The sequence below is a fragment of the Rhinoraja longicauda genome, chromosome 7, assembly GCF_053455715.1.
Source record: "Rhinoraja longicauda isolate Sanriku21f chromosome 7, sRhiLon1.1, whole genome shotgun sequence".
Classification (NCBI taxonomy): domain Eukaryota; kingdom Metazoa; phylum Chordata; class Chondrichthyes; order Rajiformes; family Arhynchobatidae; genus Rhinoraja; species Rhinoraja longicauda.
Window position 1 is genome coordinate 58,230,593 of NC_135959.1, and position 27,526 is coordinate 58,258,118.

The 27,526-nt window shown below is 41.0% G+C and overlaps 1 protein-coding gene across 3 annotated transcripts in view; it reads right to left on the reverse strand.

The window, feature by feature from the left end:
- LOC144595316 (NADP-dependent malic enzyme, mitochondrial-like) overlaps positions 1 to 26,735 on the reverse strand; it is a 72,755-nt gene extending 46,020 nt beyond the window's left edge. Inside the window, exons 1-2 of one of the 3 annotated variants that reach the window (XM_078402675.1) lie at positions 26,649 to 26,735; positions 1,670 to 1,803 (exon numbers count right to left, since the gene is read on the reverse strand). In XM_078402675.1, the coding sequence (XP_078258801.1) occupies positions 1,670 to 1,803; positions 26,649 to 26,726 (212 nt within the window). In that variant the 5' untranslated portion in view covers positions 26,727 to 26,735. Of the gene's footprint in view, positions 1 to 1,669; positions 1,804 to 25,513; positions 25,630 to 25,683; positions 26,160 to 26,648 lie in introns of those variants that run through there. The other 2 variants (XM_078402674.1, XM_078402676.1) reach the window with 2 other exon arrangements.
- Positions 26,736 to 27,526: the final 791 nt, after the last annotated feature.

Here is a 27,526-nt window from a genome sequence, read left to right on the forward strand (position 1 = left end):
AGCAAAACATTTAGATCTTTGGTAGTCAAATACCTCAACTGTACTAAAGTCCGAGATCTGTACAAAAGAACTGAGATGGAAGTTTTAAATCAGTCAAAATGGCCAGTTCTAGATTCACTGGCTCGAAAATGCAGAGAACTATGGAATAATACAGAACACACATAGATCACAACAAATCAGATAGTAAGGTGATACAAAACATCAGGAATACTGATGACAATCTACGAACCTGATTTTAGAGAGGACCAAACATTTATCAGAATGGGTATGAATGCAACAACATACAAAATTGCTGCATTGGAATTTCAGATAACCTTTAAACTTTTGATAGTGTTGATGTTATGTAGAAACATAGAAAATAGGTGCAGGAGTAGGCCATTCGGCCCTTCGAGCCTGCACCGCCATTCAATATGATCATGGCTGATCATCCAACTCAGTATCCCGTACCTGCCTTCTCTCCATACCCCCTGATCCCTTTAACCACAAGGGCCACATCTAACTCCCTCTTAAATATAGCCAATGAACTGGTCTCAACTACCTTCTGTGGCAGAGAATTCCACAGATTCACCACTCTGTGTGAAAAAAAACTTTCTCATCTCGGCCCTAAAAGACTTCCCCCTTATCCTTAAACTGTGACCCCTTGTTCTGGACTTCCTCAACATCGGGAACAATCTTCCTGCATCTAGCCTGTCCAACCCCTTAAGAATTTTGTAAGTTTCTATAAGATCCCCCCTCAATCTTCTAAATTCCAGCGAGTACAAGCCGAGTCTATCCAGTCTTTCTTCATATGAAAGTCCTGCCATCCCAGGAATCAATCTGGTGAACCTTCTCTGTACTCCCTCTATGGCAAGAATGTCTTTCCTCAGATTAGGAGACCAAAACTGTACGCAATACTCCAGGTGTGGTCTCACCAATGCCATGTACAACTGCAGCAGAACCTCCCTGCTCCTATACTCAAATCCCCTCGCTATGAATGTACATCTGTTTATGTAAAATGTCACACTGCCTACTTTGCAAAAAAAGTTTGTAACAGTAAGAATGCGACGCCAGTTTGTGTGTGCAGCAATTACTACTTAAGATTCACTGTCACACGAGTACCAGCTGTGTGAATCTAGCCCTTTCAACATATGAATTTACAACACTTCCAATTCGTTGTTAGCAAAGTAATGATTGCATGGCACAAATTTGTACTCAAGACATTTAGGTGCACCAGAAGTATTACGTCCTTTCACTATAAATCCTGCAAAAGGAAGGAAGCTCTGGGAATATTTTTCCAGAGATAATTGCTCCTTCTTTGTATTGGTGGATTTAGGGTGCATTTCTCACAATGACATAAACCTTTTCATTGAACTTCAATTTCAGGAGGTTTATCTCTCGTTAAATGCAGTATCGTTTCAGATGAGAATATGTTCTGAAAAATGAAAAGGTATTAGCATAACATTCACTATGTTTATTGCTCAAAGTTCTAGTTTCTGTAGTTTCCCCATGTCTGTTTTCTCCCACCCTTGTCTCTGGGGAAGAACTTGACCATTTGCAATGGAGGTCGAGTTCCTGTATTTAAAACAGTTCTTTTCAACAAAAGCAGACGAGAAAAAAAAGCAAAAAAAAAGCACACCCATTTGTACATTTGCCATTGATTCATTACATTTGGAAATTTATTTTAACTTACTTGTCAAGATCATTGGTTTTGGTCTCATAGCTTTTAAGGACACGGAGAACCTGTACATCCTGAGTTAAAAAACATGGTGGGAGCAGGCCATGTATTCCAAGCTGTAGCCGTTCCTCAAGACTAAATGCCATTCCCTGCAAAAACAGAAAAAATAATTCTCAATCAAACAGCAATGATTGAAAACCATGCTGGCGCCAAAACATAAGATCATACAGTGGCCTGGATTGAGTTTTATGCTTCTCGCACCAGAGTGAAATGGATTACATTTGCATGGAAATCCCAAAGTGCTAGTTTATCGTGCAAATTGTGATATCCTTGCCAAATTTTTCAGACTTTATCTAATCGAGAGGGGCAAGAGAACTGATGAACTTTTCAAAAATATCGTTAACAGTGTGGCTGTCAAATTCCATTTACCTCCAAAATTCCATATACAAAGAGCTTATATAAAATATAGATTTTACCAAAATTTTTGATCCCAATGAAAATTGATTATATCTATGTGCATTGCATTTCTCTTAGCCAACTATTTCAACATACGAGACGAGAAATACTTCAATGCGTGCTTTCATGCACTGAAAAGGTGTGTATGTAGTCCATATCAATGGCTGAGACATTGAATTTTGAGTAGTAAGGAAAGAAAAGCAAAGTGGGGTCAGCAAGCAAGGTCCCAGATCAGTTGTATTCTTACCAAATGGCAGGGAACATTGTAGACAATAGACAATAGGTGCAGGGGTAGGCCATTCGGCCCTTCGAGCCAGCACCACTATTCAATGTGATCATGGCTGATCATTCTCAATCAGTACCCCGTTCCTGCCTTCTCCCCATACCCCCTGACTCCGCTATCCTTAAGAGCTCTATCTAGCTCTCTCTTGAATGCCATATGGCTGAGCCACAATGAGATTTCTGTGTCTTTAAAATTCGGGAAAAGCAAGTTGTACATTTGCATAATTCTCTTTCAAATGTGGTGGGCCTACCCAGTGTTAAAAACATTCTGCAAATTAAAATTCTATCTGTAAAATAAAATATCTAGTTAAAATTTCCACGACTATAAAACAAACAAGAAAAAAGGATCAATAATGTAAAACGTGGTTAAAGATAAACACTTACAAAAGAAAAGTTGTAAGATCTTATGCAATTTCTAAAGAGGCAGAGAAATCTCATGAGGAGAGAGATATTGCAATGTAATATTGTTTCATATTACAGAACTGTTGCAAATAAAATAGAGGGTAAATTCTTCAGCACCATTTGTACCTGGCAACTCATGTACAATCCAGCACAAAACACATTTTTTTGACAGTGACAAACAAAATATCTTATTTCTTATTTCTAATCAGCAACTCAAAATTTAGGATATGAAGTCTCCAAGTAAGCAGTTCAGTTTAAAACCTACCATGAGACAGCATGCAATTTATTAAAGCACAAATAAAGGAAGATATTTGTAGTTGTCAGCTCATATGGTATTAATTGTGGTATTTGAGCATTTTGCATGGAATACAAAATGTATATTCATTCAAACTATTTTACTTCAATTTTTACATCTGCAGATTAAAGGAAGGGCCACTCAAAAATTAGAGTGATGCAGGCAGTGAAAGAAATTAAGCCATCAAGGCTTCATGGGAATTTTTTCAATGGATACTATTCTCTGCCATTCAGTGATATTATAACTGATACTCAACCTGGGATTTAGTATCCTGCGAGCTAAAATTGCTAACAAAACATCACGATTTGTAACCATGGAATCAATGGAAATAAATGTGGAATATGCTTCTGATTATTAACAAAGTGTACATGTGGATGGATTTTTTTTCAAAAATAGATCCAATTGGAAACAAAAAAAGCTCAGAATCTGTGCCAAAAACATTGAACTAAAACTTCCTCTTGCTTTTTAGAGTATTGCTTTGGGATACAAGGTCCATCTTCCGATTCTAATCTCTGGCGAGATGCTTTTCTCTGCCACATTAGTTCTGACTAAATGCATTTCCTTTTTTTTGGGATGGTGGAATTTATGATCAAAGCAGCACTTGCAATCTGCAAAACAGATCTTTTGAGAACAATGTTGATTGCCTCAAAGTTTCTTTGATGATGTTTCCACAGGAGATGTTTGCAGAAAAAAGAACCATAAATGTTTTGTTTCTAAGTTTAGAAACTTTAAGAAGGCGCACAGTTGAAACAATAGGTAGCTTTAAGCAAGCAAGCAAGCTGTAACATTGAATAAAGTGCCACACTGATAGAGGATTGACACAGGAAGTGCATTTAAAGCAGTGATTTCTCAACCACTGCCTAGATAATTAATAATCTTTGGATAAATAACTAGAACAGTCAGAGTTATACCAAACATGAATATTTAATAATAAAACTACTTTTGGGATTATTATGATGATACACAAAATGCTGGAGTAATTCAGTAGGACAGGCAACATCTCTGGAGAGAAGGAATGGGTGACTTTTCAGGTCAAGGCCCTTCTTCAGGATTATGATGCACTGTTTATCAACAAACTAAAAAGTTTATCAACAAACTAAAAACTAAATGGCAATTACTATCAATAAGACCAATTTGAAATTTTAAAACCACATAAAAGTACAAATCACCACAGCAGAGGACAACGTCAGTTACAGGGAAGAGCAATTCTCTGTAAATAACATATTAATACGGTTTAAAAAATTGATATATAATCAAAGAAAAAATGGTGAAAAGATAGAAAATACATTTCAGAGGCCAGAAGAAACTTCCTCACACAAAATGTTATGGATATCTGGTATAAACCTACCAAACAGGCCTAAAATACAGACCAATGACAGTGGGGCACAATGGTTTGTTTGGGGCAAATTATGTTGGACAAATAATTATGAGGAATATTATTGACTAAACATGAACAATTTGATCAGAGAAAAAGCATTGGAGACAGGAATGCAGAGGGAACATTTGTTGATTCACAAAGCTGGATAGTTTGTGTCCTGCCCTCGTCTCGCTGTTGACACCTGGAATCTGCAAATAGTTCAACGTTCATAAGTTACAGGAGAGGAATTAGGCCAACCGACCCATCATGTCTACTCCACCATTCAATCATGGCTGATCTACCAAGAGAATGGGGAAGATAGACACAAAAAGGAATAGGTGACATTTCGGGTCGAGATCCTTCTTCAGATCGCGAGTCAGAGGAGGGGGCAACTAGAGGTATGAAAAGGTACAGAACAAATCAGAGCTGGCACCAATGGCCAAAGAGCCCACAATGGTTCATTGTTGGCTGTGGCGGAGGTGATAACAAAGGGATACAAACAGTGAAACTAGCAAGATAACTAGAGTGAAGGAGGGACGGAAAGAGAGTGAATGTGAGGGTTACTTGCCGCCCAAACAAAATACAAGGTGCTGTTCCTTCAATTTGTGTATGGCCTCACTCGGACAGTGGACAGAAAGATCAGTATGGGATTCTCTATAAATCTATGCTCAATAATGCTACAAAATATGCAAAAAACGTTTGTATATCGGGTGGAAATGGCTCTCTTTAATAATGGGTCTGCCAGGTTATTTAGGCTGGACAATTATCTCTGGAACAAAGCAACATTGCAGCTGTACAAGAATTGCTCATATTTATCATTACACTGGAAAATCTGTTTGTGGTGATACCCTGGATTAAATAGTTGCGCATTTTATTCCACATAAAATAAAACAATGTAGCCCAATGAGTGGAAATGACTCATTTCCACAAACATCGTGGTTGACTATTAGATGAAGAATAATAGTAAACAGTCCGAGCTGCTTCAGAAAAAAATTATAAACATGAAAACAAACATCTACTCACCCACACATAAATAGTCTCCACATTTATTTAATACACAAGTCTGTGGAAACTTATTCAAATCTAAGCAATACTCTTAATGAATGTTTTTTTAGTGTAAGCAATACTCAAAACATTTTAATTCTAACCAATGGATTAAAAACATGAGCAAGATTTCCTAAAGGGCTGCCTAAATATGGGAACAGAATTCCCTCAAGGTAAACTTTGGAGATCCTGTTTTTTTTAAAGTTCAAAACACTTTTCCTCGTCTACAGGGAACTCCATTCTGCGGTTATAAGTCCAGGTCCAGATTCAAGTGGCTTTGTGAAAAGAGCCTTAAGGGAGTTCTTCAAGATTCCAACCTACACATCAAAAGGCAGCTCTTGGTTTTTAAAAAAACAGGCTTTGATGTGCAGCCCAAGACAAACAGCAGGAAATTGTTGAGGCTTAGGATGGATGAAGCTGAAAGCAAACAGAAAGGACAATTGGGATATGCCCTAATGTTTACAAGGGGCGGTGAAGATCCTGATGCACCTCACGAGTGGGAACAATCAAGGATGAAATGAGGAAACTAGTCTAATAGGAAAAACATCAACATTTAAACCTAAGATATACACAAAATGGTGGAGTAACAACGGGATAGGCAGCATCTCTGGAGAGAAGGAATGGGTGACATTTTAGGTTGAGACCCTTCTTCAGACGGGTCTGAATGAGTCTGAAGGATGGTCTCGACCTGAAACATCACCCATTCCTTCTCTCCAAAGATGCTGTCTGTCCCACCGAGTTACTCCAGCATTGACTATCTTCAGTGTAAACCAGCATCTGCAATTCCTTCCTAAACATTTTAACCTGTTGTACTTGTAAATATAGGTTAAGAGAAAGCAGAACAGCCTGCATGAATGCATAGCAGAGTATCTGTCTACAACAAGCATATCCTTTGCTGATTCCTGCATTTTAAGTCTCTGACTCAGAATGGGCTGTAGATGCTGCAACATACTGCTGGATCATTGTGGGGATGCTGCATCTTTTAGTAAGCAAAGCAAGAGGAATCCAACTGCTATAGAAAGAGGACCCATAGATGTTGAGCCTGTGCATTCTGTACAGGATATAGACAATAGGTGCAGGAGTAGGCCATTCGGCCCTTTGAGCCAGCACCGCTATTCAATGTGATCATGGCTGATCATTCTCAATCAGTACCCCGTTCCTGCCTTCTCCCCATACCCCCTTACTCCGCTATCCTGAAGAGCTCTATCTAGCTCTCTCTTGAATGCATTCAGAGAATTGACCTCCACTGCCTTCTGAGGCAGTGATTTCCACAGATTTACAACTCTGACTGAAAAAGTTTTTCCTCATCTCCGTTCTAATAATAATAATAATAATAATATTCATTTATTGTCATTGCAACGAGTACAACGAAATTAAAAAATAGCCAATCCTGACGGTGCGTACAAACATATATGCAATAAATGCAAAAACAAATAAATACATAAATACAATTATATTAAGTACAAGATTTTTTAACGGTGTTGCCTAGTGCAAAGGTAGTGTTCAGTTCTCGTATGGCCCTGGGGTAAAAACTGTTCTTAAGTCTGTTTGTTCGGGATTTGATCGACCTGAAACGTCGACCAGAGGGCAGATGAACAGACGGTGGCCGGGGTGGGATGGATCTTTTATTATTTTGCCTGCTCTACTGAGGCAGCGTAGGCTGAACAGGTGCTCCAGGGAGGGCAGTGAGCAGCCGATGATCTTCTGGGCCGTCGTGATGACCCTCTGAAGGGCCTTCCTGTCCTTTTCTGAGCAGCTGGCATACCATGTGGTTATACAGTATGCCAGCACACTCTCGATGGAGCAGCGATAGAAGGACAACATGAGCTTCTCCTGCAGGTTGGTTTTCCTGAGGATCCTCAGGAAGTGGAGTCTCTGCTGTGCCTTCTTTACTGTGGTGATGGTGTTGGTAGACCAGGTAAGATCCTCTGCGATGTGCGTACCCAGGAACCTGAAAGCGGGTACCCTTTCCACACAGACCCCATTGATGTAGAGTGGGTCGTAATCTACACTGGTTTTTCTAAAGTCAATTATAAGTTCCTTTGTTTTGGAGGAGTTCAGGACCAGATTGTTCACTGAACACCATGCTGCCAGCCTTTGGATTTCATCCCTATAGGCTGTCTCATCTCCTCCTGAGATGAGTCCACCCAACCACAGTCGTGTCATCCGCGAACTTGATGATGGTGTTGGTGGGATGGGTGGGGGCGCAGTCGTGAGTGTAGAGGGAGTAAAGGATGGGGCTCAACACACAGCCCTGTGGTGAGCCGGTGCTCAGTGTAATGGTGGAGGAGAGGTGAGGGCCTATTTTGACGGTCTGGGGGCAGTTGGTCAGGAAGTCCTTGATCCATTGGCAGATGGTTTGGGAAAATCCAAGGTCGGAAAGTTTGGTGACCAGTCTGCTTGGGATGACCGTGTTAAAGGCAGAGCTGAAGTCGAGGAAGAGCATCCTCACATAGCTCCCCTGGTGTTCAAGGTGGGTCAGTGCAGTGTGAAGAGCAGTGTCGATGGCATCCCCTGTAGACCTATTTGCTCTGTAGGCAAACTGGTGTGGGTCGAAGGTGGTTGGGAGGCTGGCTTTGATGTGCTGCAGGACCAGTCGGCCACATTAAATGGCCTACCCCTTATTCTTAAGCTGTGGCCCCTGGTTCTGGACTCCCCCAACATTGGGAACATGTTTCCTGCCTCTAACGTGTCCAACCCCTTAATAATCTTATATGTTTCGATAAGATCCCCTCTCATCCCTTCTAAATTCAAGTGTATACAAGCCTAGCCGCTCCAGTCTTTCAACATATGACAGTCCCGCCATTCCAGGAATTAACCTACTAAACCTACGCTGCATGCCCTCAATAGCAAGAATATCCTTCCTCAAATTTGGGGACCAAAACTGCACACAGTACTCCAGGTGCGGTCTCACTAGGGCCCTGTACAACTGCAGAAGGACGGGTTTGCTCCTATACTCAACTCCTCTTGTTATGAAGACCAACATTCCATTGGCTTTCTTCACTGCCTGCTGTACCTACATGCTTCCTTTCAGTGACTGATGCACTAGGACACCCATATCTCGTTGTACGTCCCCTTTTCCTAACTAAACACCATTCAGATAATAATCTCCCTTCTTATTCTTACCACCAAAATGGATAACCTCACACTTATCCACATTAAACTGCATCTGCCATGCATCCGCCCACTCACACAACCTGTCCAAGTCACCCTGCAACCTCATAGCATCTTCCTCACAGCTCACACTACCACCCAGCTTTGTATCATCTGCAAATTTGCTAATGGTACTTTTAATCCCTTCAGCCAAGTCATTAATGTATATTGTAAATAGCTGCGGTCCCAGCACCGAGCCTTGCGGTACCCCACTAGTCACTGCCTGCCATTCTGAAAGGGACCCATTTATCCCCACTCTTTGCTTTCTGTCTGTCAACCAATTTTCTATCCGTGTCAGTACCCTACCCCCAATACCATGTGCTCTAATTTTGCCCACTAATCTCCTATGTGGGACCTTGTCGAAGGCTTTCTGAAAGTCGAGGTACACCACATCTCCCCTGTCAATTCTCCTAGTTACATCCACAAAAAATCTGAGGAATATCGACAATGACTGTTGGACAAATACTGGCCAGGATACCTTGTAACAGAACTACCCTCTAAAAGCAAAAGGGAAAGCAATAGGTTGTTTGAAGATTCGATAACCAGAAGGATATACGACAATCCTTTGAGAATAAGATTGGATGCGAGAGAGAGATCAAATCCCTGCAGTGCACACAGGTCATAAAAAATAGATATGAAGCCTTTTTAGAGAATGCCCCGTGCTAGAAACTAAATTAAAAACAAGACTTCAGTGGATATTATCTACATATTTTTTCCTGAGCCATGTACAAATTGGTGGAGGCAAGCACTGATATTGGAAAGAACAGCTGCATTTCATGGGACATGAAAAACTACAAGGGAGCAGGATGGATCTGTACCAATGGGAATGCAAAACTTGAATAAATCAACAAATTAAGATGAAAAATCAATAGGCATTTAAAAGCAAAATTAGTTATATTATCCAGGGAATATAGAGAAATGCATGAGAAATGCACGAGAGCAGGCCTTAAAACGTTGAGGCAGTGGATGGCAATTTATCCCCCATATGGTTGGCCACATGACACAATCACTACTCATCTTTTATTTCAACAACGCTTTCCTGCACGAGCCACATGTGCCTTGATTTTCTTAACATCTAAAAGCCTGTCAATCTGTGTCTTGAATATAATCAGTGACAAAGCCTCCAGAACCCTCACAGGTAGAGAATTTTAAAGATTCTCTACCTTGTGGGTGAAAAAATTCTTCCTAAGTGGGTTAATCCCTTATTTCGAAACCATGACATCCGATTCTAGGCACCTTAGCCAGAGTAAGCATCACCTCTGCACCAAATCTGCCAAGCTTCTTAAAGATTCTGGACTCTAACTGGATCACCTCCTGCTCTACTGGATAATGTAGTGGTCTGTATGATCTCCTCTCATCCAACAAAACAAATGAGTAATGAATCTGGTAAATCTTTGCCTCACTCTTAATTGCAAGTATATCTCCAGTGATGGCAGCTCAGAAATTGATTCTATGATAAAGATGCATAGACTAGATCCTCATTTTTATTCCAATATTCTATAGAGCAAGATTTAGGTTAGCCCAGGCAACAGTTATTCAAACAATACCATGTTTTGTTGGCAGAAATCAGAAAATAGAAACAGGAATTGGTCATTGGAGCTGGACTGGTCCAGGAATGCTGAGGCCCTGTACAAGAAGGTTCAGATCCAGTTGCACTTATTGAGAAGGCTCCGCTCCTTCAACGTCTGCAGTAAGATGCTGCAGATGTTCTACCAATTGGTGGTAGCCAGTGCCATCTTCTTCGCTGTCGTGTGCTGGGGCAGCAGGTCGAAGGCCGCGGATGCAAACAGGATTAACAAACTCATCATCAGGAAGGCTGCCTCCGACCTTGGAGCGGAGTTGGATTCATGGAAGGAGGTCTTGGGAGGGTGGGGGAAGGATGCTCCTCAAACTGCTGAGCATCTTGGACGATACAGCTTGCCTCCTACATCACACACTAGTCAACCCGAGTACCTCAGCAACAGACTGGTCCCACCAAGATGCAGTACAAAATGCCACAGGAGATCCTTCTTCCCTGTGGCCATCAAACTGTACAACTCCCCCCTCTGTCATGGGTTGGACAGACTCGCCTCTGGAAGGAAACCAAAATCTTTACCAAATTCTGCACACTGATATTTCAAAACTTTCAGTGTTAAAAAAGCACTGGTTCTACTAGTCAATCAATGTTCTCCAGGCTCGTACATCCCAACAGGCTGAAAATATTTCAGAAACATTACCTTGGAAAAACCCCGCAAGGATACACATGGGAGCATTACAAGTATGTTTGGAAATCACATCCGAAGAAAAATATTCTGGTCACGAAGGATGTGCTGCATTAATATACTGAGATGACACAAAGACTCAAGGATTAAATAGCCCCAAATGTGTGGATTATGTGGATGAGTGTTAAATGCCTTGGAACATGCAAGGTTAAGGTGTTCTTTTATTGAACTTTAATGGGTTAGCAAAAGAGAGAAAAACTTTCTGCTGGGAAAGTGTTGGAATAAAGAGAATTTACTGAAACTGCTCTCCAAAACATCTACTGTTCCCACCTTTGAAAAGCTGTGTTGACACAAAAAGTACTGGGTGGGGGGTGTCTAACTTTAGATAATGGAAACAAACTCAAAATGAACAGGAGAAGCATTTCAAAAAGCAAGTATGCATTCCAAGATATTTCTGAAAAGATTCCAAGTGACGAGTATGTTCTGGAAATTTGCCATTAACATTCCACCTTTTACGATTCCACTTTATTCCTTAACATAGTAATGCCAGGATCGGTTCTGAAAAAGGATTTCTAACGTACAGCTACAGCAGCAAGACCTAATAGAGACTTGCCTCGTGGTTTGGTATTTTGTAATGTCGTATTTGTTTCCCACCAGTTAGTGGAGCAGTTGTGACCACAGAACATTTCAGGCAGGAACTGTAGCCAGCGAATGAGATCTGCGATTTTGAAACAGTCATGCCTAAAAATACATCCTCTTTAAATAGAATTGATGTGCTTTATCGTTGCATCTCTTCCTACAAAAGTAATTCCATTGATGTAAACTGAATGTACAGACAAGAGTACACTATCAATGAGGGTTGAATTTCTCAGCAATGGAAGACAATTCATGGGGAAGGGGTACTTGCAATAATTAATTCATAGAGAAAAGGAACCAAAGTACTCAAGTTTTCAGCATTCACATCAGGCACTCAATTTAAAAAAATGTTTCTTATTCTATAAACAGTGGAGTAATATTGTAATACAATGATAACATAATATTGTAGAATTAGAGCATTTAAATCTATACCCAGTGGTTCTGGAGATTGTTTAATCTTCTTTAAGATAATATATTCAATGCTATAGAGCAACAGTAACTGGAGCAATTTCATGAGTTTGCTTAGTGGTCTAACATATTAGCTACTAGTCAAAGATAGACACAAAATGCTTCTCTCCAGAGAGGTTGGCTGTCCCGCTAAATTGCTCCAGCATTTTATGTCAATCTTTGGTTTAAACCAGCGTCTGCAGTTCCTTCCTACACATTAGCTACTAGCCACTTGGGATTAATTTGTGGGAAATTGTATTGATCTGTAAATTAAGGAAAAGAAATACACCATTAAGCAAGTTTGCTCATTACCAAAGGGTTTTTCAAATCCCAGAATGCCTCAGTGCCAACTTTCAAAGTACCATTCAAGACTAAAGTAGAAAGTTGGGAGAAAGCACAATGGGGATCAATCGAACCAAGACAAAAGAGTTGTGGTATGTATTGCTCAGAATCTTATATACATCAACTTTCACCCAGATTGATTTTCTCCCCGCACTTACCGAGCACAGCCAGTCACTGTTGCACACAAATACCTCTTTTGCCAACAAAAAGATTGATGCATGTTCAAAGTTTTAACAACATTTATTAATGTGCGCAATATGACTGCGAGCACATTCCCCATCAAAAGAAAAATTATTGTCAGAAGTACAAGGAACCCATTTAGAGATGCAAATTATATTTTTAGTTATGGGTTGAAGAGAATTTGACGTACTGTACAAGTCACTATTTGCTATTGTACATCAAAGTAACATCTATATATCTGGAAGTGAGATGCTCTTTCATCTTGATTAAATGAGATCAATTCAGTTCCTCCAGAAGTTTCAATGAGCAAAAGGAAGTCTGGCTGACCTAGTATCGTGCAAGCTAATTATTTCTCAAGAACATTTCTGTGGGCCTTTTGTGTTATACTACACACAAACAGGGAGAAAAAGAGTGGCATTTACTGTGACGTGGAGGAAAAAAAAGCAAACAAGGACTGTGATATAGTGCAGAATGTTATGGTTGCTTATGAAAAACAATGGGTCTGATGATTTCCACTAGTGTAACACCCTACAAAATAAGTGCCCATTGTTAAAGCAGATGGATGTCACTGCTTTGAACCAATATACTAAAAGTGAATTCTTTAAAGATCTTTGAACAAGATCCTGGCATTTTAATTGGCAATAGGTTGCAATTGAATTATTAGCTTCCTTTGACTCCAAGTAAAATCAAACAGAAAAATAACTCCGAAACACTAGAAGCCATTGCAGAAGAGATTTTCTATATTTTGTGTTTGTCAGACATGAATATACTTAAATATTTTTACTGCTTGAAAAGATCAATGAAGCTAACAAAGTGTTTGAAAAACTCATGTCATTGAAACTACAGTGTAAGCAAAACATTCTTTTTCCTTTTGTCTATGAGGAATCTACAACAATTAGGAGATGCCGTTATGATACAATGGAAAATGACAGTGCTAGTGTATCATCTTAGAAAACTTACAAAATAAAAAGGTATTTATTCAAATTAGGAATCCAGCCAAAGAATATTAAATAGGTTTTAGGTTCACAAGATCCTTTCATCAGATTGCACTCAATCATTTATAAAACAGTAGTCTTCTGAAAATGTGCCAAACTAGTTTGAATACAGGAGAGCAAGTTTATAGAACTGTCCAGAGTTCTTTGAAGACATTCTTTCAATCCAGATTTATAATTCCAGCAATTTAAGAATTTCCTTTGTGAGAGAAATCTTCTTCCCTCCAGTTTTAGTTTTTTTGTTTGGGGTTTTCAATGCCTTTTTCTTACCGTCAATCATACCACTTCTGTTAGAGGTCTGAAAGACACAATTGTTTGTAATCACCCTCTGTCTGAAGAAGGGTCTCGACCCAAAAAGTCACCCATTCCTTCTCTCTAGAGATGCTGCCTGTCCGGCATTTTGTGTCTATCTTCTTATTCATTGAAAATATGCATTTGGGGAGAGTCCCAAGGTATTTTAGGCTGCTTAGAAGGAAGAGTATCATTCATACTTTACTGAGCTACGGTAGTTAGTGCAGTGGAAGAGAAGAGGAGAACAGATCTAGTCAATGGAAAAGTCGCAAGTCTCAATTCACCTACTTAATCACTGAATTTTTAAAACGTTAATTTCCCCCTCATTTGTCTCAAATACATTGCACAGAATCTACAACACCAAAAAACATTTAGCCTAAGCATTGTATTATATGCTATTCATATTCTATTATGGCTCTTTCCACTTCTGAATGCGTTCCTTGCATTTTGCCACTTTTATTTCTTGTTCTTTTGTGCAAGCATCAAAGCTCTCTTTAAATGCTTCAATGGATCTGGTGAAGTCAAGCCACATGGCACTGTGTTTTACATCTCATTGACTGTTGTACCATTTTTTTCCAAGTTATAGATACATTCACAGTTGGTTCTCTCATCTTTACTCCCCCTTGTTGGAGATTTGAGCAGAAATGGAAACCGCAAGTACTCTATAACTGCCCCCCCCCCCCCCCCCCTCCCCCCTCCTCCCTATCAGAGCCTGTCAATATCCATTTCTGACAAGCCTACTGGATAATGTTATATTCTTCCAAGTTCACTGTCGGGTGAATAAAGATACAGAAGCAAACCACACTCTTGCAAATGACATGTTTGCTCAAAAGATGATGAAGCAGAAGAGGGCTGTAATCCAAGGATCCAGTGAGATGTAGGTATGTAGGTTAATTGGCTGGGTAAATGTTAAAAAAATTGTCCCTAGTGGGTGTAGGATAGTGTTAATGTGCGGGGATCGCTGGGCGGCACGGACTTGGTGGGCCGAAAAGGCCTGTTTCCGGCTGTATATATATGATATGATATGAGAGAGCGCACGCACGCACACGCACACACACACACAGATTTGATTAGATTATCTCTCAACTGCAAACATGTTTCAACAGCGTCCAATTCAAAAAGACTTGCATCTAAATCACATTATCTCAGGGTGCTTTACTGCCAGTTAAATATTTGAGATGCAGTCACTACTGCATCACAGCAAAAGCAGCAGCCACTTTTGCACCGAACAAAATTCCACAAACAGAAATGTGATGACCAAATCTCTTGATTGTCAGATCACTTGTTTGTATTTTATCTTTCAATTACTGCACAAATACATGTATAAAAAAACAATTAAAAATGTGAATTGGAGCAATAAACAAAACTACAGTTTCACTTTAAAAATTCTCTAAAGAAGTCACCATTCAAATGTAACAATATATAACAGTTGGCAATTGTTATATTGGCAATTGGCATTGGTTTTTGTGTGATGAACTTTGGATGGCTACATCGCTGAACATAACGTTCCTCCACATGTTCAGGTTCCAGTGCACGTTTTGCCGACACCAGCGCAAACGGGCCTGACGGTGAAGGGCAGTCATGGCAGGCCTCCTGGCAGCCCTATGAGACCGGAGATCGGCTGCGTGCAGTCTGTTCCGAATTGTCTGGGCAGCGAGCCGTCGGCCATATCGTCCTGCAAACCTTGACTGCAAATCTGTAGAAGACAGCCTACGGTTCCTAAGTGCTGACAGGGTGAGGAAACGGTCTTCTTCGGGTGTCGTCTTCTTGGGACGCCCACTTCGCGGCCTGTCTCTGACATCCCCCGTTATATGGAACTTGGCCTTCACTTTGGAGATGGTACTAGGGCTCACTCCAAATAATGTCGCAACTTGGTTTTGCGGAACACCAGCTTGAAGTTGCCCTATTGCATGGGCCCTATCCAGATCAGTCAAACGTGGCATGCCGATTCTTGGAGCAGACACCTACTGACCACTGTAGCAGGGCCCATGCTCACAGATGCTGCCAATCAGGCACCTGATTGTCAGCACCTGGGGGTACCAGAAGCTCAAAACAAGAGTCAATAGCAACAGCAGAATAAGCTGTTTGGCATTGGCAGAGAAGATTTGGCAAATTTTTCATGGGCGCAACCCATATACTCAGCTCTGCTGCTCATCCCACAAATGCATGTTCCTTACAAATGTGGCACCATTTAAAAGGGAAATAAACAGGCTTTCCAACGGTATAAGATTTATTGCCAAGAAGCATTGTTACAACAAAGAAATAATCTACCAAACACAAATTTCCTTACTTTTTGTGCTATGTTTATATATATATATACTGGCAGCTTTGGAAATAGGATCTGCTTCTGCAATGTGGCAAATGACCTTCCTGCTATTAACAACGAGGAAGCCAAAATCTACAAGCATTACTAGACAAAATGGTTGACATGTTTATGACTATTTGCCTTTGGGATTATTTTGACCAAATGTTATGCGCTTTGTTGAATGGGATGACATGGGGCTGGCTTCCTCAAAAAAAACAACCATCCTAATGAGTCATGGAGCAAGATGGTCAATGTTCATTATACAGCAATTTCTGGAACCATATACTCAAGGTACACACTAGATAAAACGATTCATATCTTTTCCCCCCACATACTCTGCATAAGTTTTCCAATCAGAAAAACTTTAGCTAAACTTATGAAAAATAGTGTTAAATTTAACAGTTTGTATTATGTCACAGTTGGATGACTGGTTAGTGTGGAAATTTAATACAATTAAGCCGAGCAGATACTGGAAAACAGCTCGAGGGCAAAATAAAGCAAAAGGGAATGGAACAGAAGTGAATTTGCTAATCCTTGCACCAAGTACATGTCCACATTCATGTTATCCAAGTGACACACATCAATTCATACAATCCTTTAAAATGTGTGAAGTCCCTCCAAGGAAAGAGGCTTCAAGATAAAAAAAGTCAACTTCTGAAGAGGAAGACAAATCAGAAACTGATAATAGCAACATTTCTAGAAAGATTGTTACTGCACACAACAGATTATCTATTCTTTTAAATATTTACAATCCAACGTAGCAAGGTTTTTTTATATACAACACAAAGAATCGTGCATGTCTGAAGAAGGGTCTCGACCCGAAACGTCACCCTTTCCCTCTCTCCTAGATGCTGCCTGACCTGCTGAGTTACTCCAGCATTTTGTGATACCTTCGATTTGTACCAGCATCTGCAGTTATTTTCCTACACAAAGAACTGGAGTATCTCAGAGTGTCAGGCAGCATCTCTGGAGATTATGGACAGGTAACATTTCAGGTCAGGTCTCTTCTTCAGACACAGAGGGAGGAGGAGAACTTCTTCAAAGTGGGCCTACCTCGAGGGGATTTTGCAGTAGAGTAATAGAAAGTGGACACGAGAAACTGCAGATGCTGGAATCTTGCATGCAACACAAAGTGCTGTAAACCAGCAAGTCAGGCAGCACCTCTGGAGGACATAGATGAGCAACATTTCGGTCGGGACCCTTCTTCAGACATGCACGATTCCAGTATCTACAGTTCCTTGTGTCTTGGGAATTTTAATATAACCCAATTTTCCTTTCCTTCTGATTTGCAACCTTTCTCAAAGCAGTAATTCCTACTATTAATCTAATATGTACAATATGTAACATTCTTTGCATGACTGTACCCAGGTATGATTTTCCACCATTTTGACTAGAGTAAAAATAGACAATAGATAATAGGTGCAGGAGTAGGCCATTTGGCCCTTCGAGCCAGCACAACCATTCAATGTGATCATGGCTGATCATTCTCAATCAGTACCCTGTTCCTGCCTTCTCCCCATACCCCCTGACTCCGCTATCTTAAAGAGCTCTATCTAACTCTCTCTTGAAAGCATCCAGAGAATTGGCCTCCACTACCTTCTGAGGCAGAGAATTATACAGATTTACAACTCTCTGACTGAAAACGTTTTCTAAATGGCCTACCCCTTATTCTTAAACTGTGGCCGCTGGTTCTGGACTTCCCCCAACATTTGGAATATGTTTCCTGCCTCTAACATGTCCAACCCCTTAATAATCTTATATGTTTCGATAAGATCCCCTCTCATCCTTCTAAATTCCAGTGTATACAAGCCTAGCCGCTCCAATCTTTCAACATACGACAGTCCCGCCATTCCGGGAATTAACCTAGCAAACCTACGATGCACGCCCTCAATAGCAAGAATATCGTTCCTCAAATTTGGAGACCAAAACTGCACACAGTACTCCAGGTGCGGTCTCACTAGGGCCCTATACAACTGCAGAAGGACCTCTTTGCTCCTATACTCAACTCCTGTTGTTATGAAGGCCAACATTCCATTGGCTTTCTTCACTGCCTGCTGTACCTGCATGCTTCCTTTCAGTGACTGATGCACTAGGACACCCAGATCTCGTTGTACGTCCCCTTTTCCTAACTTGACACCATTCAGATAATAATCTGCCTTCTTATTCTTACCACCAAAGTGGATAACCTCACACTTATCCACATATGCTGTGACTGTCTAGTGAAGACCATGATGTTCCATTGCAAGTTTCACAGATGAGCCCTGTAGGGGTTTCCTCTGTTGTGCAAAGGTTAAACCACACGAATGCAGTATCTTAATCCCTACAATTTGGGCGAAATCTGCAGTGTAAGCAAATCCACCTACCTGCTCATTTTGGCTGAAGGAAAAGCAAATGAACTCTGCTCTCCTTAAGTTTGGAGGACTCCATGATGCAGTGAGCACCAAACTGAAAGGTGGCAGAGATCAACTGCAGCCCCCAAGGACAAGGAAGTTAACAGAATGTCCATGACTTTGACCTCCACAGGCAAACCAGACAAGTGAAACAATATTTGAGGTCACATGTCTTGGAGGAGAAAGATTGCAGTTTGAGTGGACTCTTTAAATAGCACAGCTCCAGGAATCATGATAATCAGTTATTCGGTGAACTGTTGTATTCCAAACAAGTCAAGTTGAGAAATACACTGGAGACTCATTTTACAAACTGCAATACTATCAATGTCATACGATAAGATTTTACAACAATGAGTGTGAGAGCAAATAGAGTTAAATTTCCAGATGGGTTTCACGTCCCCATAAACAGGGGATGTGAAACCTTTTCTATTGTTAACCCAATTTTCAACATTAGTTTAATTTAGAGATAAAGTGTGGAAACAATCCCTCCTGTCCACCAGTCTGCACCGACCAGCGATCCCCGTACACTAGGGACAATTTTATCAAAGCCAATTAACCTACAAACCTGTATGTCTTTGGAAAGTGGGAGGAACATGAAGCATTTGGAGAAAACCCACGTGGTCACAGAGAGAATGTACAAACTCCGTACCGACAGCACCCATAGTCAGGATCGAACCTAGGTCTCTGGCGCTGTACGGCAACAACTCTATTGCTATATCACCGTGCCCAAACTGTTGAGCATTGCATTTTTTAAAGTCACTAAATACAGAAACACGGTTAGGCCATTTGATCATGTGTGCCTGCTTTGGGTTTTCCAAGATCATGGCTGATCTTTTATCTCATGCGAAGGAATTTCTAGCCCTTCAATGACATGGACAGATTCTGCTACCTGTCAGTTATTATGTTCACAGAATGCTGGAGTAACTCAGCAGGTCAGGCAGCATATCATATATATACAGCCGGAAACAGGCCTTTTCGGCCCTCCAAGTCCGTGCCGCCCAGCGATCCCCGTACATTAACACTATTCCCCGTACATTTACCCAGCCAATTAACCTACATACCTGTACGTCTTTGGAGTGTGGGAGGAAACCGAAGATCTCGGAGAAAACCCACGCAGGTCACGGGGAGAACGTACAAACTCCTTACAGTGCAGCACCCATAGTCAGGATCGAACCTGAGTCTCCGGCGCTGCATTCGCTGTAAAGCAGCAACTCTACCGCTGCGCTACCGTGCCGCCCTCGGGAGAGAAGGAATGGGTGACGTTTCGGGTCGAGACCCTTCTTCAGACCACATTTTCCAAACAGGTTTCTCGCTAGTAAATCAAAATACTATATGTAGCAGTTAAGTTTTTAAAAAATATGTACCTCTTGAAAGTGACATTCACTTTAAAATATATTTCTACTTCAGAAGAAAATTATTGAAACAACTTGCCACAATGCCATGTTTTGACATGTTTTGTACACAAACAAATTACCACCAAACACTGTTTGGGAAAACTGGAGAGTGCATAGTCAAAAGACATCCAAGTTCAGAATACATTCAAGAATAAATAGTTGGCTATTATCCCAAAACTACAATTGTAATCCAATTTGGACAGAGTTACAATTTCATTTTAAGTGAGGCAAAGAAAGTTATATCAATCATAATTACAGTAAGTAGCATATGCAAGTTTTTTTTTTAAAGCCTTAACTTAAAAAAAAGTATTACTGGCATTAATTCCCAGAATATTTGTTAAGGCCTGAGCTCAGGAATGAGCAAGGAATATAAGGGGATTTTAACATTCACAAATATTCAAAACCAATTAATAATAAATATATTATTATTAATTATTACTTGTCCCTTTACCTCCCCCCTCAACTCCATCCAAGGACCCAAATAGTCTTTCCTGGTGAGACAGAGGTTTACCTGCACCTCCTCCAACCTCATCTATTGTATCCTCATCTATTGTATCAACTTCTTTACATCGGCGAAACCAAACGCAGGCTCGGCGATTGTTTCGCTCAACACCTTCGCTCGGTCCGCCTCTCCCAGTGGCTGAGCACTTCAACTCCTCCTCCCACTCCCAGTCTGACCTTTCTGTCATGGGCCTCCTCCAGTGCCATAGTGAGGCCCACCAGAAATTGGAGGAACAGCACCTCATATTTTGCTTGGGCATCGGTATGAACATCGACTTCTCCAACTTTAGATAGTTCCTCTGTCCCTCTCTTCCCCTCCCCCTTCCCCGTTCTCCCTCTATCTTCCTGTCTCCACCTATATCCTTCCTTTGTCCCGCCCCCCCTGACATCTTCTAAGATGCTGCCTGACCTGCTGAGTTACTCCAGCATTTTGTGAAATAAAAACCTTCGATTTGTACCAGCATCTGCAGTTATTTTCTTACACTAATAATAAATATATATACATTTTTAAAACAATTAAATACGAGAAAACGTTGAAACTATTTAATATAATTACCTTAGTTAAATCATATCTAACATAGTAATTATCTATCCCTCCTTCAAGTACTCTCTCGTATCCTTGCAGCCATACTTTATTTCTTGTACCTCGCGACATGGTAGCAAAACTGGACGAGCTGCTGCCTCACAGCGCAAGAGATCTGGCTTTGATCCCAACTTTGGGTGCTGCCTGTGTGGAGATTGGATGTTTTCCCTGTGACCCCATGGGTTTCCTCTCACATCCCAAAGACATTCAGATTTGTAGGTTAATTAGCCCCTGTAAAAACTGTCCCTGATTTATCTTCAGTGTAAACCAGCATCAGCAGTTCCTTCCTGCACGCCGAGAAAGTGGGATAACATAGAACTAGTGTGAACAGGTGATCGATGGTTGTGGTGCACTTGGTGGACCAAAGGACCAGTTTTCATCCTGTATCTGTCAATCAATCAAGTGAATTGATGGGGGATCTTATTGAAACATATAAGATAATTAGGGGATTGGACACATTAGAGGCAGGAAACATGTTCCCAATGTTGGGGGAGTCCAGAACAAGGGGCCACAGTTTAAGAATAAGGGGTAGGCCATTTAGAACGGAGATGAGGAAGAACTTTTTCAGTCAGAGAGTGGTGAAGGTGTGGAATTCTCTGCCTCAGAAGGCAGAGGAGGCCAGTTCGTTGGATGCTTTCAAGAGAGAGCTGGATAGAGCTCTTAAGGATAGCGGAGTGAGGGGGTATGGGGAGAAGGCAGGAACGGGGTACTGATTGAGAGTGATCAGCCATGATCGCATTGAATGGCGGTGCTGGCTCGAAGGGCTGAATGGCCTACTCCTGCACCTATTGTCTATTGTCTATTGAATGAAAATGCCCCAGGTCAAAGCCAGCTCAGATTCAGTGAACAAACTTTCCGGCATAAATGCTGGCAAATCTTGCTCCCCGATTTGTGCCCGATGCCCTGACTTCCATAAAGCTGCAGGGATAAATACTAGCAGTTCTGTGCCAAACCGATTTGGGCCGATCATCCTTTCCACAGTAGTTCGAATCATCCAAGAAGCTAATCAGGATTAGAAGCATATAGAGTAATCCTGAAAAAAAACTTCATCTCAGCAACCACTAATTTACAAATTTGCTTGTGCCATTTAGTAAACAAAAATTTACATCTGTTAAAGACACAATATACGTTTCAGGATACTTCATAAGAGTAATATCAAACAAGTAATTTGACATTGAATTATAAAAAAAGTATATTAGGTTAGGTATCCAAGGATTGTTTTTAAGGAGTTTTTAAAAAAATGTTGGAAGGGGTTCCAAATATTAGGGTAGTTGAAGACATAGCCACCAACGATAACTTTGAAGAATTAAATTTGAGGATATTCTAGAGAACAGAGGGAGGATTGTAGGCCTGAAGATGACCAAAGTAGTGAGGGGTAAGCAAGATCAAGGAATACTTGGACAATCTAAAATGAATGTAAAATAAAACAAAGGAAGCTATAAAGGCAGTGCGAGTTTACAGCATGGGGATAAACTGTGATTAGGTTAATGTCAGGTGACATTTTATAAAGGTGAAATTAAAGACTAGAGATTTCAGGAATGAAAAGCCCAAAACAGAACCGAAGGTCCAATATGACAAAGTTGTGAAGAGTCTAGTTCAGTTTCATAGTTGGAAGAGGATCAATCAATACCTTGAGGAAAAAGAGCTTCTGATACAGAAATATATAATGCAGTAAAGATAATGGGTTCAGTCTTTCTACCAATGTGCTGTTAATACAAGTACTATTTTAAATAAGTGAAAACCTGTGCTACAAATTGACCATCAGATACGCATCAAAGCTTTATCTTAAATAAGCATCATTCCATATTTGCTTTTGGTCAATGTTATTTACAGTGCAGAGTGTTCCAGCAATACTGTGGTAAATAATTAGAGAAAATAAATGGCTTTAATCATTATTATTTGTACGCAAGATACAGAGAGTAAGTGAATTTGCAACTTATAAAACAGGTTTTATTGCCCGACGTGTAATTAAGTTACACTAAGATGATGAGTCGTAACAGATTATTTTGTCGAAGGTATTTATTCACAAAATGCTGGAGAAACTCAGCAGGTCAGGCAGCATCTCCGGAGAGAAGGAATGGGTGACGTTTCGGGTCAAGACCCTTCTTCAGACGTTCCTTCTCTCCTGAGATGCTGCCTGACCTGCTGAGTTACTCCAGCATTTTGGGAATAAATACCTTCGATTTGTACCAGCATCTGCAATTATTTTCTTACAGATTACTTTGTTGTCATTTTGAATTTTTTCTTTAGTAAATAATGTATTTTGTTACATTTTCATAACTGTCAAGTGCTCAATGCTTTATGAAAAATAAGGAAATTTTAAAAAGCAGTTTTTTGTACTAATATAAATGTTCTCCTAATTACACAAAAGTAAAGTCTGTGTATAAACCTTGTTCCAGAAATCTAGACACAGGTTGAGCAGATCGCCACAAGACCCTCCAGATATTGTACCAGAGGCCTTAACAGGCTGGAGTTTAGAGTCAGTCTAGAGCATGGAAACAGACACTTCAGTTCAACATTTATGATGACCATGAAACCGATCTATGCTAATCCGATTTACCTGCAATGAGCTCATATTCTCTCGACGGTTTTCCTATCCAAGTACTTATCTAAACGCCTTTTAAAAAATTATTATTATATCTGCTTCAGTTAATTCCTTAGGCAGCTCTGATCATATAATAAGCACTCAGAGAGGAGCTTGCCTTTCAGATCTACTTTAAATTTCTTCACTCTCAATTTCAATCTATATCTTTAACTCCCAGACTCTCAGAAAATGACTCTTACTATCTACCCTATGCCTTTAACAATTTTTATTAATCTTGATAAAAGTAACCACTCAGCCTCCGACGGTCCAATCAGAATAAACCCAGCCTATAAAATCTCTCCATTTCAGGCAACAAGCTGGTGAGTCTTGTCTTTTTCAGCACTTTTTCTAATGCTCCCATGTTCCTGTTGCAGTGTGGTAACCAAAACTGTACATAATAATGCAGATGTAATCTGACCAATGTTAACATCGCACCAGAGACCAGCAATTGGCAATGGTATCTCTCATGAGGTGAAAGCTCTTGCTCTCGTTAGGATTGTGAATAGCAGTGATCAGGACTAGCACAGGGGTGGAGAAGCAATGCAAATAAAAATTATATTGTAAACACAAAATGGCAGAGGATTCGCCGGGACAAGTTAAACCTGTAAAACTACTTGATCTCATTTTGCCTTTAGAAATATTCTGAACCATTAGTTTAGTTTAAAGATACAGCATGGAAACAGGCACTTCGGCCCACTGAGTCTGCGCACACTACTTCTATGTTAATCACTGTCTTATCCAGTCCCTGCATAAAAGGGGCAATTTTTCAGTTACAGAGGCCAATTAACCTAAAAACCAGCACACCTTTGGGATTGGGAGGAAACCAGAATGCCATGCAGTCACAGGGAGAACATGCAAACTTCATACGGATAGCACCCGAGGTCAGGATTGAACCTGGGTCTCTGGTGCAAGACAGCAGGTCTACCACTGCTTCACAGGGGTGCCCACGATACATTTACTGGAGTAGCTAAAGAATGTATTATTCAAACTACAATCCCTGCCCAGGATTTAAGCAGTCAGATCATAAGGTCATAAGTGATAGTAGCAAAATTAGGCCATTCGGCCCATGTTTCCACCAGTGGGAGTCTAGGACTAGAGATCATAGACTCAGAATTGTAGGACGTTCTTTTAGGAAGGAGATGAGGAGGAATTCTTTGCCACAGAAGGCTGTGGATGCCAAGTCAGTGGATATTTTTAAGATAGAGATAGATAGATTCTTGATTAGTACAGATGTCAGAGGTTATGAGGAGAAGGCAGGAAAATGGGGTTAGGAGGCAGAGATAGATCAGAATGGCATATTGTGGGCTGAATGACCCGATTCTTCTCCTATCACATGACCTTATGATCAAGTCCACTCCACCATTCAATCATGGCTGATCTATCTCTTCCTCCTAACCCCTTTCTAATGCCTTCTCCCAATAACCCCTGACACTCATACAAATCAAGAATTATTATTATTGCAGTGATAATACAGCCTTTGAGCCTCAAACAGAACGTGGTTCGACTTTTGGAATTAATTTTTAAATGTTTGGCTGTACAGAAAGTTTGCCAAACAAAAATGTTTTAAAGTTCTCGAAACCAAAAGAGGAATTATTCTGGAGCAGCTAGAAACACAATTTTATCTGCACTTGCTCCGCTGGTGTGGCCTAATTTTGCTGCATGTTTTGACAATCATATTATTTTCATTCGGATATTTAGTTTTCTATTTGAAAGTAGTGTCAGTAACTAATAATAATAACCCTTATTTACAAAAAAATATTTTACCACTCGAGTTAATGGGACTCTAGACAGACATGCCATTTGGTCCAAAATTTGACTTTGTTAACAGTTTTTCACTGGTCCAAGACCAAACACCCAATTAAGAAAAGAAAATGACGGGGGTGATTACAGCCACAGGTTTTGCATCATTAAAAAGCTCCAGAATAGTCACCCCCTGCCACCTCCCCATGTTATACGGAATAAATATCACCTTGGGACAACATGACCTGTTTGAAAACTTTTTTTTCCCACCGCATTAAAGTCACCTTTGAGGCCGGCATGATGAACCATCCAGCGATGTGCTGCCCGTCGCCGCTGACTGCACCCGTCGCCGCTGACTGGACCCGGTGCCACTGCCAGCCTCCCGGGCGGCGCTGACTGGACCCGGTGCCACTGCCAGCCTCCCGGGCGGCGCTGACTGAGCCCCCAGACTCACCTTGTTGAGATGCGGGTTGCGAGTAATCTCGTAGCCCCGCTTCTTGGTGTGAAACTGGGGTCCGGGGCCTCGGCCATCGCTGCTCGCTCTGGCCCAGCATGGGATGGCGTTTGCAGGCGTGGGGTGGAAGAGCGGCCCGCCGCCGCCGACAGCCCTCGGCAAGCGGGCAAGGCTCCTGGAGAAAGCCAGCGCACTCATGGTCTTACTTGGCGGCGCTCTTCTGCGGTGCAAGCGCCGGGGAGACGGCGCTGAAGGCGGTGCAACGCAACTCAACACAGCCTGCGCACCAGCATCCACTCCTCACTGCCTCAGCTCCCCTACGTTATTGCACTTGTGTGATCCACACCAGCCTCGGCTGCACTTAGGTACTGATGGCAACCCGCGGGTCAAAGGTTGGCTTTTAATTGCTCCTGGCTCCGCATTCGTTACCAGCCGGTGCAACGCTCCCCTGCCCCTCACTGGGTTCCCCGCACTCACACTGGCAAGGACCTTCCCTTCCCTTCTCTTCTCTTCTCTTCGCTTCCCCTCCCCTCCCCTCCCCTCCCCCGCCTGGCTAGGCCCAGGGAGACCTCACTTTGCAAACTGACTACCCTTTATCTTTGCATTTTGATTCAGATATTAATTTCCCACTACGGGCGCAGAAGAGCTTCAGGTGTAGCTTTCCATTTACATTCATGTCTGATGATCAGAGACTACAAACAGTTGAATAAAACGTTGCTAAATATATACCAGCATCCACTTACTTAGGGCATCAATAATTCGATAGCATCATTGTTATATATAATGTAAAATATTGCAGAATTTATATACTTTGCTACTTTATAAATTTGTCACAGATCTGTCTATCATTATATGATTAACTGATAGATATACTGAGCAAGTTTTATTCTGCAATAGAATGTTCAAAGGTGAACTAAAACAGTGCAGTAAGCATATTTCACTGGTTTAATTACTGTTATATTTACCTTCTTATCAGGATAGACGAACAAGAGTTTGGATTTAAAACATTTTGCAACAGGATAAAAAGTGCACAATGTGTCCATTTGCCACCATTTTCCCAGTGGTGAGTTTGTGGTTCATATGTCTGCAGAGATGTCAACCCATTCCTGGAAAAAAAAACTATTAAAAACCCAATAAATAACTTTACATTAGACAAATCTCGCACCCTGTACTTGACTGTTAATTGGACAATACGCCTGAGGCAGTCCGCAATGTCTTGCTTTCAATATGCAATGGATGGTGTTTCTACGTGACATTTTGGAACAAAGGTCATGATCATGACAAAGAAAGGTCTTGATTGAATGGCAAGAAGATCAGGCATCGTTCACACACACACACAAAGTGCAGACAATGTTACCTATCACATAATATTGCAGACATTCTTTTTGTCCATTCTTCTCACTGAGGCCCCTGCCCATCATGTCCCTTTGTTTCCTTACCTCTGATCCCTTTCCTCTCATTGCCCATCCCATTTATTGTGCTTCCCTCAAGTTTCCTGAGTCACTCTGTGGGTCCATTCATGTTTTGTCCCCTAACTTTGGCTTGAGGCACCCTTTTACCAAGTGCTTACACCATGTATTGCCTCTCCCCAAGTATCTCGTAGTTAGTGTACTGAAATATATTTCACCTGCTGCCATCAGGAACTACATAACTGGGCAACTCTTGCTGACAAACATTTTACTGGCATTCGACCATTTAGATCAGAAATTTTAAAGCATGGTCCAAAGATGGTCAAATCATCAGCAATGAGAAATGAAGGAGACATTCTACTGGGGAAGGTTTAAAGTTAGAGTTTTGAATGGAGTGTTCCGATATGAGGAAATTTAGAAAGTTAAAGAGAAAA